The sequence below is a fragment of the Cyprinodon tularosa genome, unplaced genomic scaffold, assembly GCF_016077235.1.
Source record: "Cyprinodon tularosa strain WSP-4 unplaced genomic scaffold, ASM1607723v1 ctg84, whole genome shotgun sequence".
In the NCBI taxonomy this organism is placed as follows: Eukaryota; Metazoa; Chordata; class Actinopteri; order Cyprinodontiformes; family Cyprinodontidae; genus Cyprinodon; species Cyprinodon tularosa.
The window spans coordinates 1,303,391-1,323,944 of record NW_024039607.1 but is presented as its reverse complement, the minus strand read 5'-3'; the positions used below and the strand labels follow the sequence as shown (position 1 = coordinate 1,323,944).

The window sequence follows — 20,554 nt, the reverse complement described above, 5'->3', positions numbered from 1 at the left end:
TGATGTGATGAATGCAGTCATGCGTGCTATTGCTTGGTTGGAAAGAAAACCTGCAGCCACACGGCCCTTTCTGGAACCAGTTTGACATCCCTGGATTAAAGTTTCCACGCTGTCATAAAAACCAGTCCACACTAGATGGCATTGCAGAACTGATATCAGAAGGTCATTGTTTCTTCCTTTCAAATGTTTCCCTTTATGGTATATTAAAATGATATGCTTGCAGGCAAAGTTTTTACAATGTTTGTCTCTTAGTGGCCTTTGGTCACAACACCCTGCTTTGGCCATGCCCTGTATCTTGTATTTCAATGGGGTGGTCAATAGAGTGGTTAAGTGGAATGAACTAGCATTGACACTTGACTTTTCTCACCGTTCTGGTTTGACTAACCTGATGCTATGACATAAGTATATTTCTTTCCTGCTCCCTGAAATGTCACTTTAAAAAAAGACTTCCTTTAAACAGCACCCTTAGAGAGCTGATTCTAAATTGCTGTTTAGCTGAGCAGCAAAACCTCCGCTTTCTAGCCATGATTGGTCGATCAACTAAATTTATTTCTTTGGTGCTGGTGTTAACAGCCACCATTATTTTTTTTCTGCTTGCACTGGAAAATCTGACCATAAAAAAAGAGTAAGTACCTTTTTATTTTCTGTAATGGGGTAAGGGAAAATGTGAATTGTTTATTTATTTTCTTATAAATGAATACTGTTGACGTAATCTTTTGTTTCCAAATTACATGATTGATCTTTGTAAAAAATTTCTTTTTAAATGTCCTTAAGCTTCGACTCTACCTGGACGGCCATCTCAGAAAGAAACAGAGTCAGTGGAGAATACAACTTGTTGAAAATTGGCGATTTATTGCAAAACAAGGAAAAGTTAAGTCCAACAGCAGACACATCTCAAAGGAATGTTTCAGTGACTTCAACTCCTTCTGAGACTCCAATACCCATTTTATTGAAAAAAAGATTCAAGAAGCTTCCTCAGTGGAGCTTTGAAGATATTTACAACTTGGATGCTCCCCCAAGACCGGTGGTAAGCTTACTGAGACATGATAAAAAGACAAAAAATATATATATATCTATATATCTGTTTAGTTTGCAGATGTTGGCAGTTCCTTTTGGGTTTAGATGAAAGAAAAGGCTATTTTTTTACCGGGATTGTCTTTCGGGTGGATTGAATAAATATTTGCCTACCTTGTGTGCTGAGCTGTTATCCGAGCTAGAGCCTCAATCCGGATATCACTGTAAATCAGTGTATTTAGATGAACTAAAGTTCACTATGTGCATTAGTCATTATCGGATATCAGACATTTTATATTTCATGAAACTAACAATCCTCCTTGGTTTGTCTTTGTTGTTAACTTTTCAAATTCATAGAGGAAAGGTTTCAGTGTCCAATAATCAATAACAAGTTTTACAGGTCTGGAGCCTTTGTGTTCGTCAAGCGTTAACATAGTCCTGCCTTTTAAAAAAGCACTAAAAAGCTGCCTTTACTTTTATGGATATAGAAAAAAAGCTTTTATAAATTTAGACCTGCCTTAGAGAATTATTTGATTCAGAATCTATCCAACTAAGTTTTTTTTATAGTATACCAGAGGAAAAAACAAAGTCGTACCTAAAAACACTGAGAAAATGTTTTGATGGGGAGCAATACAAAGAAATTAGCTGCCTGAAAATATGTTGTACTATTTCCCAACTACATGCACAAATATCATTTATATATATATATGATTTATACCACTGGTGGATTTTTATATCATTAAACCAAGAAGTTTGCCTCCGATTGGAAATTAGAAAGATGGTTCTTAGAAGATAAGAATGTAAAAGGATTCTAAGTATGGTTAAAAAAAAAAATTATATATATATATATATATATATATATGCTTTTATTTACATTCTGACCAAAAATTCCACATTAAAATTTTTTAAATCTTTTTTTTAACTTACATTTTGATAAATGGAATTGTGAAAATTATTAATTTAGTTGCACCTTTCACATTAATCAACTGAAAAAAGGGTGCCAAACAAACTTTGCATGTTTCTATATTTTCTCTGATGAGTTCTCATTTTTATGAGCCCCATTACCATCGCCTTAATTTTAAGCACATTTGTGATGAATTTGAGGCAGGCTCACATTCATCACAAATGTGTGAAATGAGCTGGGAATCCACTGAAAAACCTGAAATATATTATATAATTACTTTAAATCGTTATCCACCAGGATAAATAATTTGGACCTGATTATCTTCCAAACATAAATATGGATAATTTTTTTGCTTGTATTTTTAACAGCAATTTAAAGCAAAATGCAAATTTCCAAATCTCTGAACAATTTGTTTCATTATATTATTTAAATTGTTTAAAGTACTGTCATTTGTTAATTAATCCCAAGAATCCCCCTGGAAATTAGGATTATCCCTTCTTTTTCCCCCTTTGCATTCCCCAGCCCTATTCTTATTATCTTATCTTATTAAAAACTATAAAATAGCCTTTTCAGTGTGGCAGTGGGGGAAAATAGCTTTCTTACTTCAAAATAACAGATGTCCTGGAAGTACCTTAATCACACTTTGACTGGAACTAGCATATTGCTTTGATCATTTCATGTTTTTCCCCTTCAGAAATGCACTGTATAAATAAACTTGCCCTGCCTCTATGAATCACCTTTGCTTGGGTTATTGTAATTCATTTAATCTTCTGTGCAGACATGTCCGCAGTCTCTGCGTAACTCCAAGGATCAGGAATTCCAGAAAGCCTTCCTTCCCAACATACGCATGTATATGCACAAAAACAACTTTAACATTAGAGAGTGGAACCGACTTTCACATTTTAACAATCCTTTTGGTTTTATGGAAATGAAGTATGACGGTAGGTATTTTCCTAAACTGAGTAACTCACGCTTTCTTAATTTAAGAAACCTGTGTCCCTCGTTGTCTTTAAACTTGCTAATTTTTTAGAGTGTTTACTCACTCTTAATGTAGGAACTGAAAAAAAAAATCTACAATTTTAAAAATATATTATCCTTTTTTTAAGCAGCACTATTGGGGCAAAGAGAAACGAAAGTCCTCCCCTCTAATACTTATTTTTTTAAGCCTCCCTTCCCATGTTGCATCATGCTGTTTTTTCCACAGTCCCTCATACCTGACTATTTACCCAAGATTACTAGATTATTTAAACTGGTTGGTTTGCTGCCTTTTTACACACATTTTAACATTTTAAGTCAGGTTCAGGGTATTTGAGAGAGGTTTAAACATCTTAATTATAGCTTCTTATTAATTTAAAAATCACTTCTGGTGTGTTTTTTGGATCACTGTCTTTATCTCACAGCTAGATTTTGGTAATCCCCCAAACAAGTGCTCATCTCCTTCCCTTATTTTATCATCTGACAGATTTAAATAAATTTTTTTTTCAGATGTAATGCCTGTAGTGAAACTCATCCCAAAGCCAAAAGAACCACTGCTTCTCCCAAAACCAGGTGGGGATGGCTGTGTGCACTGTGCTGTGGTGGGAACTGCAGGCATCATGAACGGCTCAAAAATGGGCGCCGAGATTGATGCTCATGACTACGTCTTTCGGTAAGAAAAAATCAGATTAAATAGGCTGTTTTAGTCGCTTGCGCAGTTGGGATTTTTAACGTGAACTGAATGTTTTCTCAGTCACATTCTTGCATGAGGTTGGTCACAGTGTCAGGTAATGTCAAGAAAGGCATCCAGGCAGTTAAGATTTTACTGATTATCTATTTTTTGTCAGTATATTGAGGATAAATAAACAATATTACTGGATGTGTTTACCAGTGTTTTACATGTGCACAAACTTTGATGGCATCCTGTTGTTAAATTGTAAGGTCCAACTTGTTGATGCAATATCAACTTTAACTATTCTCTAAAATTCTTTTGACAATGAGAGGTGTGTTCACGGTTGAGGAAGTCTGAATTACAGTTTCGTTGATATTCATCCTAATTTTGGGTAGGAAAATAACAGCGCCTAAACCTGTCGGTTGACATAGTTGAGCAGCTTAGTGACAGTTGGAAAACCCACAAATTACAAGTTTGTCATAATAAGCTGGTAATAAATTAACAGGTTGTTGAAATTTAGTACCTACCAACAAAAGATACCAAATTGTTTATACCCGCTAAAGTTCCCCAGGTTATCACTTTACAACCACAATCTTTATTGTGTCTTAGATGTGATAACCACAATAAAGTTAACAATTGATAGCTATGAAGTTTATAACAAAATTTCACATGTAGCATTGAGTCACTTGCAACAACCTTTACTCTGCATAAATCTAATCCTGTGTAAAAAAAACAAAAAAAACTCATCCAATTATCACAGTCTAAACACAACAGACAGATCAGGGGTGGAATTGTGGATGTTAAGTGGTGTTGTTTGAACGAGGGCCCAAATTAAAATTGGCAGAGCATACAGGTTTTTATATGAGGAGAGCAGGACATGGAAGGCAGAGGACCGTAGCACAAGCATGTACTGTATCAAAGAACAAATAAAACAAGGGAGTTTCTATGCAGAGAAGATTTTATCAGTGACATGAAAACTAATCATTTGAATAGAGCACAGCTTTTGGAGAGTGCTAGCATCAAGGCTATGGGAAAGAGACTCATTACACAGTCAACACAGAGGGAAGCGTAACTCAAACACAAAGGAGCTTCAAGTTTAACATGAACATAAGATAAACATCAGAAGCTAAACACAAAGTAATGAACAAATATGACAAAATACACAACCAAAGAGAGCAAATAGGAGAGCATACAGAAGAATTAAGCAAAGAGAAATGAAAACCTGGGAGCTTAAATACAGCGGCAAAGGTGTAGAAATTACTATCAAACCAGAACAGTAATTAAATATGTGGAAAATTTGCAGAGCTGTAACAAAAAGAAGTGATCAATAATGATGAAGAGATAACCAGAAATCTAAAAAAAATAAAAAAAAATCCAGTAATAGAAAGAACAGAACATGAAAATAAACTAAAAAACGAACAAATGAATTTGGCAAAACCTAGTAAAACATAAATTAACAACAAGGTAATACTAAACAAACCACAAAAAAACGAAAACCTGGGGCCCAAGGTAGAAAAGGCTGCACAATTACATGCTAAAATTTTTGGTAGGGCGAAATTTAGAAAGGGCACACAACAGAATTCAGATTATCAAAACTCAGGTACACAGATTGACAAAATGACACAGCCTTACATGTATTTTGACCGGCTCAACCTATAAACATTTAATGAGTAAAGATACCGCGAAGGGACCCCCTGCAAGTCCAAATAACCATGGCAACAATCAGTGCTGTCAGGCAATCACAGAGAGACTTTGTAAAGACACCTCAGGGATATTCGTTACAGTTGACCAACAACTTCTTCACTGACATCAGCATTTTGTGCTAATAAAGTAAAAGACAAAAAATAGAAAATGTCTCTCTGTGTTTTTTTTTGTAATTAACACCAAAAAAGTACCCAAAACAATACACAGGTAACAGTAGCACTACCTTAACATTTTTTTTACTCAAGTAAAAGTAGAAACTAATCATGCAAGAAATGAATCAAGAGTAAAAGGGACTTGGTAAAATAATCACTCAAGTCAGTGGCGGCTGGTGGAGTTTTCTTAATTATAATGAGATAGTTATGTCATTATCTCGAGAAGACAAAGAATTACGACCGCTCTCGGCTTCCATACAAAATCACTAATCCAGAGAAGAATAAAAAGTTTTCTAAATGATAATTTTCATTATAACTCTAAAAGAAATCCTGTCTGTAGGTTAAAGATTATATCAGGAAAGGATAAAGAACTTCCATCAACAATATTTATCGCTTATGGTATTTTTACCTGATCTTGAATACCTGGTTATTGTGTTGTGGTGGACAGAGTAATCAGAAATGTTACTTATGTAAGAGTTGGTTGCTCACACACTGATATCATTTGAGTAAATGTAGAATTATTGTAAAGCAAAACTACTCCCCCCCAGGAAATTTCAAAAAGGAAATTTAACTGTTTAAATGTGAAATTCTGTAAATTATAATATTTCATGTAACTACATCCCTCATATTAGGTACATTTTATGCAGACACTATTTAAAGCATAACTAACATAAAAAAAAAAAAATAAAATTCAGAAAAATTTCAGAAATTTCAGAATTAGATTTATTGCCAAATAGGTTTGCACTTAGGAAGAATTTGACTTGGTGTTGATGGTGCAGACAAATTAGGTATATATCTAGAATTAAGAATCTATAGCTATATACAATATAAAACATACAATATACTATATAGAATATATAGAATATAGCTTTATACTATATAGAGGGTAGGCTGTGTGTTAATGTAACACAGGAGGTCTGGAGATGCGCGTTGGTGTAGCTTCTAGGTCCTGAACGGGAAGGGGAGAGACGCCGTGTCGTTGCGGAAAGAGTCGGCTTGAAGTCTGTTCTGTCACACCTTTGCACATCACAAACACTGGAGGAGGACAGTCATTAAATAAAAGTATGTTTAGTTTTTAAATGCTGATTCATTGTCCTTATAGCAGTATGAGCAGTCATAGCTCTGAGTACCTCTGGAACTTTATATTCCAATTATGTAATTCAGGCTCAAGGGTGGTATAAGTACATTATTACAAAGCACCTAATAGAAAATGCATACTTTAATCTGATTTAGTAAAGCTATGCAATAAAAAAAAAACAACAAATATAAATATTAGTATTATTAAAGTTTAACTATATGGCTTGTGAAATCTGTAACCATTAACCTTCTGTGCTTCTCTTATGGTTATTATTTCCCGTTGGAAAAAAAGGGAACAAGTGATCCTTATTTTAAGCACATGTTGGCATCTGTTACATGTGGTGTTTTTAAACCATGAGGACGTGTCATGATGAAAAGGCCTTCCTTTATTAGTGACCGGACCACCTTTGATTGTAACTTTATTCACCTTGTAAATTAGTTCAAAGGTCGCCTTGGAAAGTTTGAAAGTTTTTTGGCTTGCTGCCGTTTTTTATGCTTTATTTTATTCTTTGGATTCACTAAAAAGGTAAGAGGAGGTTTATTAAGGTTGCAAAATAGACTAAACTTAACTACCGTACTTAACTTTAGCTGTTGCAGGCAGGAACCAATGTTTCTAAATTTTAAAGTTATTTCTATTTTAAAAATAACCATCGCTGCATTAAAATAGGTAATGTTTAACTTGATCTAAAAACGAAAGAAGCTTTTGTTAGTTTTAGATTTCACAATAAAACAATTCAAACCTGTTTATTTAGCATTTTTTGTTTTATTATTTCTCAAAATGACATATTATAAACAAAGTGTTATTGGAAAAAGATTTTTCTGGAAAATGAAAGTCTGATGATTTTCTTTCTTTAACCACTTCTTCAGGTTCTCATTTTATCAGTCAAATCCTAGTATTTGTCAGTTTTTCCAGATATTTCAGGTTGTGACCATCTAACAATATTTTAAAACTGCTGTAGTAAGCAACTTAACAGCAGGTCAACAGCTGAAAGTCTTTATTTAATTTGTGTGACAGGATGAATGCTGCAGTGACCAATGGTTTTGAGGAAGATGTCGGGAGCAGAACATCAGTGTATGTTCACACGGCTCACTCAATAACATCAGCCCCTTATTTTTACGGCAAGTTTGGATACAAGGCAGCTCCGCATGATGAGGTATAAAAGCACAAATATGTGCACTATTGCGTGCACTTCCCATAAACTGTAAAACAAGTTTGTCTTGCTCTTCTTTCTGACAGGGTATAAAGTATGTCCTGATTCCTGAAGGTTTGCGGGACTTCCAGTGGCTCAACTCTGTCCTTACAGGAGAAAAAGTCTCTGATGGGCAATATCGTAACAGAGAGTTTGTATTTGTTTTTATCTACAGAGATCTTTTTCGTTGAATATTTGTGTGTATTTGCATGTCAGTGAAAACATTTTAGTGAAGCTAATGTTTGGACAGTAAAGATAGGCTACAGAAAAGTAAAATTAATGTATTTCTTTTGTTGCTTTGTAGTTTTGCAGCTGCCTTTTCCTGATCTAAATTGTGGTGTTGCCTAGGATTACATCTCAACCTCGCCATGAGCTAGGGTGACCAAACGTCTGTATTTTCCGGGACATATCCGTATTTCACATCCTGTCCCGGGCGTCCCGGGTTTTTTTTAGAAAGTGAGGAAATGTCCTGATTTTTTCGACGCTGCGTGTGACGTAATCCCTGAGCCGCGTCAGTGCGGGCAGCCCTGTTCTTAATCAGAGGCTCTGTTCGAAAACCTAGGACGCATCCTCCAAGGACGCGGTCTACCTTGACTGGATCCTTCGAAGTCCTTGAAAATAAGGAGGCCGGAAGAGTTTTGGCTGTAAATTCGAACAGGTCCACCCTTCGGCGGGTTTTACCGCTGTATGCTCTGTTGCTTAGTGTAACCCCTCCTTTATTACTAGTATTAGTAATACAAATATGTAGTACCTATAACCCAGAAGGAGAATCTAGTCTAGGTTCAGTGAGGAGGCTGTTGGTTTTTTCACCTGCACAAAGGTTCAGATATCCACCCCAAATAACACACTGGACAACAGATTAGCGGAAATATATAAGGTGTATTGAACTTAGTCACATGTAAACAGTTGACTCAACATCAGAAAAATAAAAGTCCATCAAGTCCTTCCTTCTTATATACAACAATTAGAACCACTGAAGGACTTAAAAAAACACACTCTGAGATCTCAGGCATAAAAAGTTCAAGGTCCAAAAATAAAATAAAAATACTGAGTGCACTCAGTCCTACCACCCTCTCAATAAGTGTCCATGAATGGAAAATGGTCCAGAACAGGCAATACGAAGGGAGGCGGTGCAACCCAGTAGAAGATCCAGCCACGGTGGGAACCAATGGAACAAGTGGAAGCAGCAAGGTACGGACTCGCCTCTGCTGAAATCTCCAAAAGGAAAAAAACCAGCCTGCACAGATGTGCAGGAAAATTACTCTCTAACTCTACACAAATTTGCATTTATTAGATCATTGTTAATGACTAGTTCCACAAATACTCTTTTACTGCATCTAACTCATAGGAACCTCACTTACTCAAGCAATAACCACATATAAAAAACATTTTCCCCTCAGTATACCAATAAAGTGGTTGAAACAACAATCCAAAAATTCAATATTTACAGCACAAGTTAAATAAAATGCACCTAAACCATCACATATTTTAACTTTGTTCATTTAAATCCCTTCAAAATCTTTCCCGACTGGTTTTTTAATAAAATAAGGAACTCCTTTAGTAGCATTTGACACTTTGCTAACTCAATTAGCATGCTAACACAGTGTAAGCAACTTAGAAACTCACCGGGATATTGGTCACACAAAACTCAAAGAAATCCAAGCACGATCATAGAAATGAAAATCCTCTCCGATTAATTCGGTAACACAACAGCAATTCTGCTTATCACTGTAAGCTCTCTACTTCTGCCTCCCACGCCAACCGCAGACGGCGATGATCCAGGTTTTTCTAGAAAAAACTCTGCCGTCTGTTACAGAGAGCAGGGACTTCTTCGCCTTTGGAGTAGGATGACTGATCAGTTGCTGCCCCCTTGTGGCTAAGCTCTACATCATAAATGAGTTGAGTTGAAGGAGCTGTGCAGGTTGCTGCAGCTCCATTTGTAGGGTGTGAGAGTTAAATTAACCTGGTTACACTCTCCCCCTCTTGATTGCATGAGTCCCTGCATGCACCTTACACCCCAGAAAAGCTTTCTGAGTCAGTAGGAGAGATGACAGCCTGCAGATGTTCGAAGAATAAGGTAAGAGCGAGGATCAGAGGTTTCCCCAACTCATCATAGGTGAACTTAGATGGTGGATGTCTCTCCCTTTGGGACCGCCTGGGCTCACATGGTTGGATCACAGTCCTGCTTTCCTCTGCTGTTATGGTGTCTGAAGAAGTATAATCATGCTGCTGGACAAATGAATGTGTCCCAATTTCACCTGTCTCTGGTGAGACAACTCTGATATCGTCCACTTCCTGAGGAGGCTCGCATTCTGGCATCTCTATAACGATGTGGTCATGTTTTTGAACACACAATGGATCCTGAGAACTCATTGCCTCTGGCACAACCTTGTGAGAATTTGTTGACTCGTCAGAGGTCACTAGGTCCGATGACGCTCGCTGGTGTATTGTCAACCTTGGACCCACGGTGCTCATCAAGTTTGGATTTGTCCTATTTAGCTCTTGCACATATGGACCCCATGATGTGAGCTGTGGGGGTTCAAAGCAATAACTCTCCTCCTCTTCACCCTCTGATTCATCTAGATCCTCAAGCTCCACTTGTTGATTTGCGACTTTTCTGCTACGTAAGTTCATTTCCTTGGGCTTGCCTGACTGTCGTCCTTCCTTTGAATTTTCTTCCACTGGCAAAAATCCACATGGCAGTAAAAGATCTCTGTGGAGCGTACGGTGAGGACCATTGCCTCTCTCAGGCTTAACAACATATACTGGGCCATCATCGATTCGCCTCACCACAACATGAATGGATTTTTCCCATTTGTCAGCTAATTTCTGCTTTCCTCGCAAGTTGACATTCCTCACAAGGATCCGATCTCCTTCAACCAACTCAGCAGCTCTCACCTTAGCATCAAATCGCAGCTTGTTTTTCTCACCTGACCTTTTAGAGTTTTCTGCAGCCAGCTTGTAACTCTCTTGTAGCCGGTGACGCAGCTTCTGCACATAATCTGAATGATTTTCATGAGTTTCTGCTTGAATATCAGTACCCAATATGAGGTCAATTGGGAGGGCTGGCTGCCTGCCGAACATGAGCTCATATGGGGAAAACCCTGTAGTATCATTCCTCGTACAATTGTACGCATGTACAAGGGGTTTGATAAACTCTCTCCAGTTTTGTTTGTCATTTTCCTCCAGGGTCCCGAGCATGCTCAACAGTGTTCTATTGAAACGCTCCACTGGGTTCCCCTGGGGATGATATGGTGTGGTACGCACTTTTTCTGCTCCAATCAATAAGCAGAGGTCCTTGATTAAGTTTGATTCAAAGTCCCTTCCCTGATCACTATGGATACGACTTGGAAACCCATAGTGAACCAGGAAGTTTTCCCAAAATGCCTTGGCAACCGTCCGGGCTTTCTGATCCTTTGTCGGAACAGCCACAGCAAACTTTGTAAAATGGTCTGTAATAACCAAAATATTTTTGGTGCCATGGCTGTCAGGCTCCAAGGACAAGTAGTCCATGCAGACCAATTGTAGTGGGAAAGTTGTTGTTATGTTACTCATAGGTGCTGCTTTTTGTGGCTGAGCTTTTCTCCGAAAACACCTTTCACAGGTTTGACATTTTTCTTCAATAGACTGCTTCATTCCTGGCCAATAAAATCTTGCTCTGGCAAGACTGAGCACACGATCTGGTCCTAAATGTCCGATTTCATCATGCAACCCCCGAAGAGCTCTTTCTCTATACAGTTTAGGCAACACAAGCTGGTAGGTTACCCTTCCCCTATCAATGCACCTTCTGTAAAGAATCCCATCCTTAAGCTCAAGCCGGTTCCACTGTCTTAACAACAGCTTGACTTCAGGGTGCTCTGCATGGACAGCTTTAAAGCTCGGCTTTTGCGCACCTCCCACCATGGAGATCATCTTCCGGATTATTGGATCTTCTCTTTGTACTTTATGCCAACTGATTTTGGTCATTCCAGGTAGGGTACTCTGGCCTTGATCAACAAACATAGTTGGTAAGCAGAGAGCATCCACAGCAAGAGACTCTGCTAGAACTGGAAGTTGCAGTGAGGAGACAGAGTGATGTTGACTTACTGCTGTGATTACATCAGCGGAGATCTCTCTTTTTTCTCCTTCTGTTAGTCGTTTTGCCATCTCACTAATCCTCTCTTTTTCCTGAAGGAAGTCTTCATCCTCATGAGGCGCTGCATGTGGTCGTCGAGACAGACCATCTGCATCCTGATTAGTGACCCCTGCCCGATATTTGATGTTAAATCTGAATGTTGAAAGGGCCGCCAACCAACGGTGTCCGGAGGCATCAAGTTTAGCTGAAGTGAGTATATATGTAAGTGGATTATTATCCGTCAAAACTGTGAAATCCACGCCATATAGGTAATCTTTAAACCTATCACAGATGGCCCACTTCAAGGCTAAAAATTCTAGCTTGTGAGTTGGATAGTTTTGCTCACTTTTGGACAACCCTCTGCTGGCATAAGCTATCACTCGAAGCCTCCCATCCTGCTCTTGGTAAAGAGCCGCCCCCAAACCACTGGAGCAAGCATCCGTGTGGAGCACATATGGAAGCCTTGGGTCTGCAAACGCAAGGATAGGAGCTGATGTTAGTTTCTCAATCAGTGTTTTGAAAGCAAGTTCACATTCAGGTGTCCATTTTGCATCAAAAGGAACCCGTGTGTTGACATGATGTTTGGGTCTTGTTCTTTTGTAAAATTTCCCTCTCTTTGCAGAGGGAAAATATCCTGCAGTGAGTGAATTAAGGGGTCTGGCGATCTTAGAAAAGCCTTCAACAAAACGTCTATAATATCCAGCAAACCCTAAGAAACGTTTCAGTTCTTCTTGGTTCACAGGACGAGGCCAATCTTTGAGAGCAGAGATCTTTCCTGGGTCAGTGTGGACCCCTTGCGCATCCACCACATGGCCTAGATATTTCATAGATGACTTAAAAAACTGACATTTCTCAGGTGCCAGTTTAAGACCATAGCTTTTAAGACGATTTAAGACTTTCATGAGTCTCTGCTCATGTTCTTCAAGAGTCTCTGAAAAAACAATGAGATCATCTAAGAAGACGAGAACCTCATTGAGATGAAGGTCCCCTACACACTTTTCCATGAGGCGCTGAAAGGTGCTTGGTGCGTTGGTCACACCTTGGGGCATTCGGTTAAATTCATAGAAGCCCAAGGGACATGTGAAGGCTGTCTTAGGTTTATCCTGCTCAGCCATCTCCACCTGGTAGTAACCAGATTTGAGGTCCATTACAGAGAACCATCTTGCTCCACTCAGGGCTGAGAATGTTTCCTCAATGTTAGGGAGGGCATATGCATCTTTTATAGTTCGACTATTTAGCTTCCTATAATCAATACACAGCCTGATCTTCCCATTTTTCTTCTTTACTATCACCACCGGAGATGCAAATGGACTCTCGGACTCTCTTATTATTCCTGCATCAAGGAGATCTGTGAGATGCTGTTTTACTGCCTCCCGATCACTGGGGTGTATGGGTCTCGATCGCTCCTTAAAAGGGGTCTCATCCTGCAACCGGATATGGTGCCTCACAACAGTTGTGTGACCAGAAGAGAGTTCATCAAAAGCAAACACCTCTGGGATGGAGTTTAACTTTTCAACAACTCGTTGTTTCCACTCCTCAGTCAAAGGGGAATCATCAAGGTTGAATTCAATCTTTCTGCAAGACATGCCAGAATCACTGGACACAGGTGAGTCTAAGTTCAAGGGTGTAATGGACTGAACCACAGACACCTCACCAATGGCACACTTTGGAGGCAATGTGACATCGTAAGCCGTGGTGTTTGTGAGAGTTACAGGAATCTTACTTGAAGCTTTACAGGTGATGTCCATCAGTGCACACTGGATAAAAAGCCCGCCAGGGAGGGTCGGAGCCTCGCAGGGTTCGAGAACAAAAAATCTGTGTGGATTTGCTTTTGAAATCCTGACATCTCCAATCACACACAACTTTTGCTTTGCTGGAACAGTGATATGGTTTCTCCCATGCAGTTTAACAAGATGAGGTTTGGTCTCATTCTTAAGCACCTTGGCTGCATGTTGGAGCAGCAGGGCAAAGTTATCTGATCTTTTAAGGAACCTCATTTCATCATGGCTCATCCCCCGTTGGTGGAGCTGGAGCAAGATGTTTGTGCCCACTAGCAGTGGTGTCCTACTGTTAAATGAACACTCCGGGACCACAAGAGCAAGAGCAGTCAGTTCCTCCTCCCTACCAGTCACACTGTCAGGGAAGGTTAGTGGTAGGTTAACATAGCCCAAATAAGGAACAGACTGGCCCCCAGCTCCTTCAATCTCAAGTAAATGGCTAAGGGGTTGAACAGAAAGGCATGGCAGGTATCTAGAAAGGAAAGTCTCTGTGATTGTTGTAACCTGGGACCCAGTATCAAGAATAGATTCACATTTTATGTTTCCTACTAAAACTGTGGAGAGGCAGCGGGGACCAATAAGTCCAGCAGGTAAGATGTTGTTTGACCAACCACCCCCCTCGAGGGCCACAGGCCATGTGCAATCCTTTACATCAAGTGTCATTACTAAGGGACTTAAGTACCTGGATTCCTTAGCTCCTGGTTGTCCCACACCAGGAGCTTCTACAGGTTTAAAGAATATTTCTGAGCTCCCTGTTGGGCCCAGAACTTCTTACGTCTCTCCCTGAGCTCTGCGTTCTTAATTTGCACAAGTTCAGGATTGGGGTCACTGGAACAGTTAGCAGCAATGTGGCCATCACCCCCACATTTAAAGCAGAACCATGGCTTTGGTTGGTTGGGGGCCCTATATGTGGGATTGGGATTTTTGACATGAAGAGTTAGCATTTCACCTGGCAGGGTTGGCTCATTTCTACTGAAGAGCTTTTCATGTTCGACCTCCACTTTTTCTTTGTGTCTTAATTGTGCAACTTGTTTACGGAGTTCAGAAACTTCTTTTTCTAGTTTAGAACAGGCATCCTGTTTACTCGGAGATGTAGTAACAGGCTCCTTATCAATTGGTGCCAAACTTAAAACTGAGTGGGCATGTAGTGCTGCCTTAGTGCTGCCCAAATGTTTTTTCATTCTGTCCATCTTAGCTGCGCGCTGGTCCTCTTCTGTCCTCAAAAGCAGCAGCAAGTCAGGGAAAGATGGGGGATTGGATTTCTTGTGCTCAAGCTGAAGGCCAACGATTAAGCCCTGATCCCAGCAGCCACGACAAAATTGTCTGAGCAAATATTTGTCAAACTCAGCTGCAGGAACTCCCCCTCTAGAAACAGCTTTAGTGAGAAGGGTCTGTAGCCGGTTCAAAAAGACAGAGGGCTTTTCTCCTGAATTCTGGTTGGAGCCTAAGAAGGTTGCAAACAACTCTTCACCATCTTCCACCACTCCAAATGCTGACTCAAGCTGAATGAGATAAGCTTTAGGGGGTGCATTTGTCCCAAGTTGCCGGACAATGTCTGATGCTGGGCTAAGCAAGCTCTCCAAAATCCTTCTAACTTTTTGAGAATCAGACAACAAATTGTCAGAAAGAAGAAGATCCACCTGAATGCGCCAGGCTTCATAGTCAACCTCGCCATTTGGCTTTGGCAGTCGCCCAGAGAAAGTCCTAATTCTGCTTTGGCTGTAACTAGCTGGTGTTGCATCATTGCGGATGAAATGCTCAACAGTTACCTTCTGGATCTGTGGTGGAGTTACCATATCTGGGCTCAGAGGACTTGGGGGTAGGGTGCCAGCAGCTGCATCAGATGGGTTTGATGCAAGGAAATCTTGATTACTTCCATCAGTGACCGGAGGGTTGAGGATTGGTTCGGGAGCTTGTTGTTCTGGTGAGTAAAGATTTGTGTCAGGACTCTGAGGTGATACAGAATCAGAACACATATGGTGCATCTCCTGCTGTAGCATATCCCAAAACCCAGCTTTACTTTTTTCAGCAAGTGTGCTTAATTCAGCCAGACATTTCTGGGCTAGTTCTCTTCCAAGCTCCTTTTGACACATTTCACGGATGGTAGAAACATGCCAAATTGCACTGGGGTCTTTAGGGCTTGGCTGATCACCAAGATTGGCAGGATCAATTCTTGATATTGCTCGGTCTGATGAATATTGTACAAGTGTTCTTCCCTTGGGTTGATCTGGATCATCAGGAACCCTGATTACTTTTGTAACATCTCCATTTACTTTGAAAAAATCGGCTATCTCTTCCTCACTGTAATTTAGATCTATACCTGTTACATACAGACAGCTTTGTCCATGCACTTTGAACTTATTACATAGATCCATCTTCCAAAAAAAAGTCTGTTAAGTAATTGTCTTTTATTAAAGAAATTTACAGTTTCTTGTTGCTAAAAATCTGCAATGTGAAAATCTGGGGTGGACTTTTAAACAGCCTCCTGGCTGGCTCGCCACTTTGTAACCCCTCCTTTATTACTAGTATTAGTAATACAAATATGTAGTACCTATAACCCAGAAGGAGAATCTAGTCTAGGTTCAGTGAGGAGGCTGTTGGTTTTTTCACCTGCACAAAGGTTCAGATATCCACCCCAAATAACACACTGGACAACAGATTAGCGGAAATATATAAGGTGTATTGAACTTAGTCACATGTAAACAGTTGACTCAACATCAGAAAAATAAAAGTCCATCAAGTCCTTCCTTCTTATATACAACAATTAGAACCACTGAAGGACTTAAAAAAACACACTCTGAGATCTCAGGCATAAAAAGTTCAAGGTCCAAAAATAAAATAAAAATACTGAGTGCACTCAGTCCTACCACCCTCTCAATAAGTGTCCATGAATGGAAAATGGTCCAGAACAGGCAATACGAAGGGAGGCGGTGCAACCCAGTAGAAGATCCAGCCACAGTGGGAACCAATGGAACAAGTGGAAGCAGCAAGGTACGGACTCGCCTCTGCTGAAATCTCCAAAAGGAAAAAAACCAGCCTGCACAGATGTGCAGGAAAATTACTCTCTAACTCTACACAAATTTGCATTTATTAGATCATTGTTAATGACTAGTTCCACAAATACTCTTTTACTGCATCTAACTCATAGGAACCTCACTTACTCAAGCAATAACCACATATAAAAAACATTTTCCCCTCAGTATACCAATAAAGTGGTTGAAACAACAATCCAAAAATTCAATATTTACAGCACAAGTTAAATAAAATGCACCTAAACCATCACATATTTTAACTTTGTTCATTTAAATCCCTTCAAAATCTTTCCCGACTGGTTTTTTAATAAAATAAGGAACTCCTTTAGTAGCATTTGACACTTTGCTAACTCAATTAGCATGCTAACACAGTGTAAGCAACTTAGAAACTCACCGGGATATTGGTCACACAAAACTCAAAGAAATCCAAGCACGATCATAGAAATGAAAATCCTCTCCGATTAATTCGGTAACACAACAGCAATTCTGCTTATCACTGTAAGCTCTCTACTTCTGCCTCCCACGCCAACCGCAGACGGCGATGATCCAGGTTTTTCTAGAAAAAACTCTGCCGTCTGTTACAGAGAGCAGGGACTTCTTCGCCTTTGGAGTAGGATGACTGATCATCTGCTGCCCCCTTGTGGCTAAGCTCTACATCATAAATGAGTTGAGTTGAAGGAGCTGTGCAGGTTGCTGCAGCTCCATTTGTAGGGTGTGAGAGTTAAATTAACCTGGTTACACCTGGTTTGATACTGGCTCACCTTGAAATACCCTACAGCTCAACTTAATCTTTATCCTCATCTTAATAAAATGATTAAATAACTGAGCTGTGCATCTGATGCCCTGTTACAGTCCATTATTTAGTTTTCTGTATAAATGTACGGCTTTCTGAAGTGGACATTCCAGATACGGGCCAACAAGGGTGACTGCTTTTGTTAAGTGTCCTGGACTACAAATATATTAGAGAATTTGCTTGGACATTTAATTTCTACCTTTACAGATTAACCTTAATGATAAAAAAAAATAAGCTATTATACTTTTAGCTTCATAAGGTAGAAACACAGTATTCATCTGCCAAAACCGGGATTTACAACCAGCAGATTCAAAGATAAAAGTGGCTCTTTGTTTCAGTCAATATATAGTTTTTAATGATAAAATATGGCACTTATTTTATTATTGTGTTATTCTTTTGTTTTGTACCTTCACAAAAAAAAGCATGCCCCATCCTGGTAAATGTGGCCTTGAACAACTGATGCTGCAGTGGCAAAGGATGCAGCAGCTCTGCCATTTTCAAACTGCCCAGTTACTTACCTTAAGAGTTAGTTTTTCTGTACCTCACAAAGCAGTACCTGCTTTTTAATGCTTAATGAAAACATTCCCTGAATTGATAACGAGTTTTAATCACATTTTAATTCACACCACTTTAACAAAGTGCCAGAAAATTTTTAATATAATGTTTAGCCCCTGGTCCTGCTTCCAATCAAGTGCTTCCTCTTCAGGTTAGGGCAGGTTGTGAAGTATAGTCATTTAATTAATAAATGGAAGAGCGGCAGTGTGTTTAACTGACCCTGTGAGGCTTTATATTCGCAGATGACCATTGAGAAAGTAGGAAGACAGTGTGGGGAGATCCTGAATAATCAGGGTAAGAGAGTTGGCCTGTCTTTCAGTCTGGATGAAATGTTCATCCTAAATATTCCCTCCAGCCAATTTTTTTTATTCTATTTTTGTATTTTAAGTTACTTTAAAGCAAAAAAAAAAAGGCTTTTAGGTATAAACTTATATTATTCCATCTTGTTTGAAATGCAGTAAAAACATTTTTCAACCCAACATCAAACTAAAAGCTGAATATTCGTCTAAAATTTAATAAGTAGACTCTTGTCTGTCTCAAATATAGGGTATCTGAAGATCAATTATGCCTTTCATATGAATGATCTCGATTGGTTTCTGAAAGCAAGTACTTTATAATTAAGGGAAAAATAGACTCTATAGTAAAAAGGGAGACCAGGCAGTTCATAGATCAATGCTTACATTAGTATGCAATACACAGATCTCCTTTTGAGAGAAGGGAAGGAAAATCACACATCATTCTCTCTGTCTAGCAAAGTTTCAAATAGTTTGTTGTTTACATCAGAAAATAAAGGTAAACATTAGCAACCTTTTGTAGGTGAGGTATGGTTCAACTACTTTAGTATTACATTAATGACAGATTTGTCAAAACAGACCAATGTGTCATACTTATGGTTATAAGTGCAGGTTGTATTGGCGTGGGTCTTTCTCTCTTCCTCTCTGCAGGGTGTGGTTTGCAGGTGTTTTCATCTCCGCTAATCAAGGGATCTTCATAATGAGCTTCCAGCACGGTACCTGACCGACTTCTAGCTGAATTTCCCAGTTATTATCTAGGCATGTTTCTTACTCTGTGCATCTGTCTCTCTCTCTTAGTAATCAAGATCGTGAATTGGTTCCTGGAACAAGGAAATCCTCCATTGCCTGGCTGCCTCTGCTCTCCTGCCTAAGCCACACCTGCCTGTCCACCCTCCAACATTGTTCAAACCAAGCGAGGAATGATCAGCTCGGAACCAACAGCACCAGCTTCTCTCTGAAAACCCCGAGTGTCACCTTCCCCGGAGTAATACAACTACCTTGTAAGACCGCTGCTCCTCACCTTTACTGATCAGCTTCTGTCTGATTTACACTTGATCCCCGTTTTCTTTGCAGAACAGGGGCGATCCAGTCAGCTGGCTTCTATCTCCGGTCCATTGGTGTTTTTCCAAATAAAAACTCCTTTTCTCTCAGTGATTGACCTTCTTTCAGAGTCAATAACCTTCTATAATGACACAATGCAGATGTTCATATACGTTTTTTTACCACACAAAACCTTTCGACTTCTATAACTTTTACTTTTTTATTACATTCTGTTTTAGCTATGTATTAAATATATATAACCTAGGGCTGGGCGATAATTCAATAACGATATATATCGATTGATAGACGTGTGGCGCAATAGAAAAAAAGAGAGTCGATAAAAGTTCAATAAAGAAACGCAGTTTTCCTTCCTTCTCATTGTAGCCTAGCATGTAGGTTTATGCTAGTCACTACTTCCTCCCAACCAATCGCAATGGCGGACCAAGGCATGCCGTCACAAAGCGCCGCCCTCTCAAACCACAACACAGAGCACATGAAGATGTGCAGCAAGGAGAGGCGGAGGAAATTGTTCCAAAGAAGGGTTTTTGTTGTTCGCCAGTTTGGCAGTATTTCGGTCATGGCAAGTCAGACAAAAAACAAACCACAGTCATCTGTAAAATGTGTAGGGAACCAGTGAAAACGAAGTCTGATAACACAACCAACTTTTTTTTTTTTTTTTATCATCTCAGCCGCTCACACCCACAGGAGTACGAGCTGTGTAGGCGCCGGCGCGGCTCTCCTCCGAGGAATCTTCGGGAATTTCGGGAAAAGAAAAAAAAAATATATATATATATTCAGATCTGGGCTGTTTCCCATGTAGTTCTAACAGTTGAGAGAAAAATGCTGAGGGGCCAGCAACTTCAAAGTAATAACTCAGGTTAATCAGGAAACTAAGCTGAACCATAACGAGGCGATAGCAGCACCTCTAGAAGAATAGGGGTAAGAAAAAATACCCCATAGAAATGCTAGGCTAAAGGGTGAGCTGATTTGGGTTTTTGTTCTTGTTGAGTGGAGTTTACATGGTAGCCTAGTCCTACAATCTTTTAATTACCACAAGCTGGTGGTGTACTATTCCCACCCAAATAGGGTATTCTATTTATTTATTTGTTATATTTATTTTGGTCACTTTTATGGTCACTTTAGTTTATTCTTTGTCAGTATTTAATAACATAACTCAGGTCTCTTAAGTTATTTTTCTTTAAAACAATTATGTTATGGTTTAAAAAGTTGGTTAAATAAATATTTAATTGGAAGTCTGT

At 39.3% G+C, this 20,554-nt stretch overlaps 2 protein-coding genes across 2 annotated transcripts; one reads left to right on the top strand and one right to left on the bottom strand.

The window, feature by feature from the left end:
- The first annotated feature begins 260 nt into the window (after nt 1-260).
- On the top strand, nt 261-8,100 carry LOC119774900 (alpha-N-acetylgalactosaminide alpha-2,6-sialyltransferase 1-like). The gene is made up of 6 exons (XM_038272629.1): nt 261-625; nt 775-1,027; nt 2,697-2,859; nt 3,404-3,566; nt 7,515-7,653; nt 7,737-8,100. Exons 1-6 carry the CDS (start codon nt 525-527, stop codon nt 7,878-7,880), a joined length of 963 nt encoding a protein of 320 aa, XP_038128557.1. The 5' UTR covers nt 261-524; the 3' UTR covers nt 7,881-8,100.
- Nucleotides 8,101-14,303: 6,203 nt separating this feature from the next.
- Nucleotides 14,304-17,308, bottom strand: LOC119774888 (zinc finger CCHC domain-containing protein 18-like). The gene is made up of 2 exons (XM_038272607.1): nt 17,008-17,308; nt 14,304-16,618 (listed from the first exon to the last, which is right to left on the bottom strand). Exon 2 carries the CDS (start codon nt 15,954-15,956, stop codon nt 14,304-14,306), a length of 1,653 nt encoding a protein of 550 aa, XP_038128535.1. The 5' UTR covers nt 15,957-16,618; nt 17,008-17,308.
- Nucleotides 17,309-20,554: the final 3,246 nt, after the last annotated feature.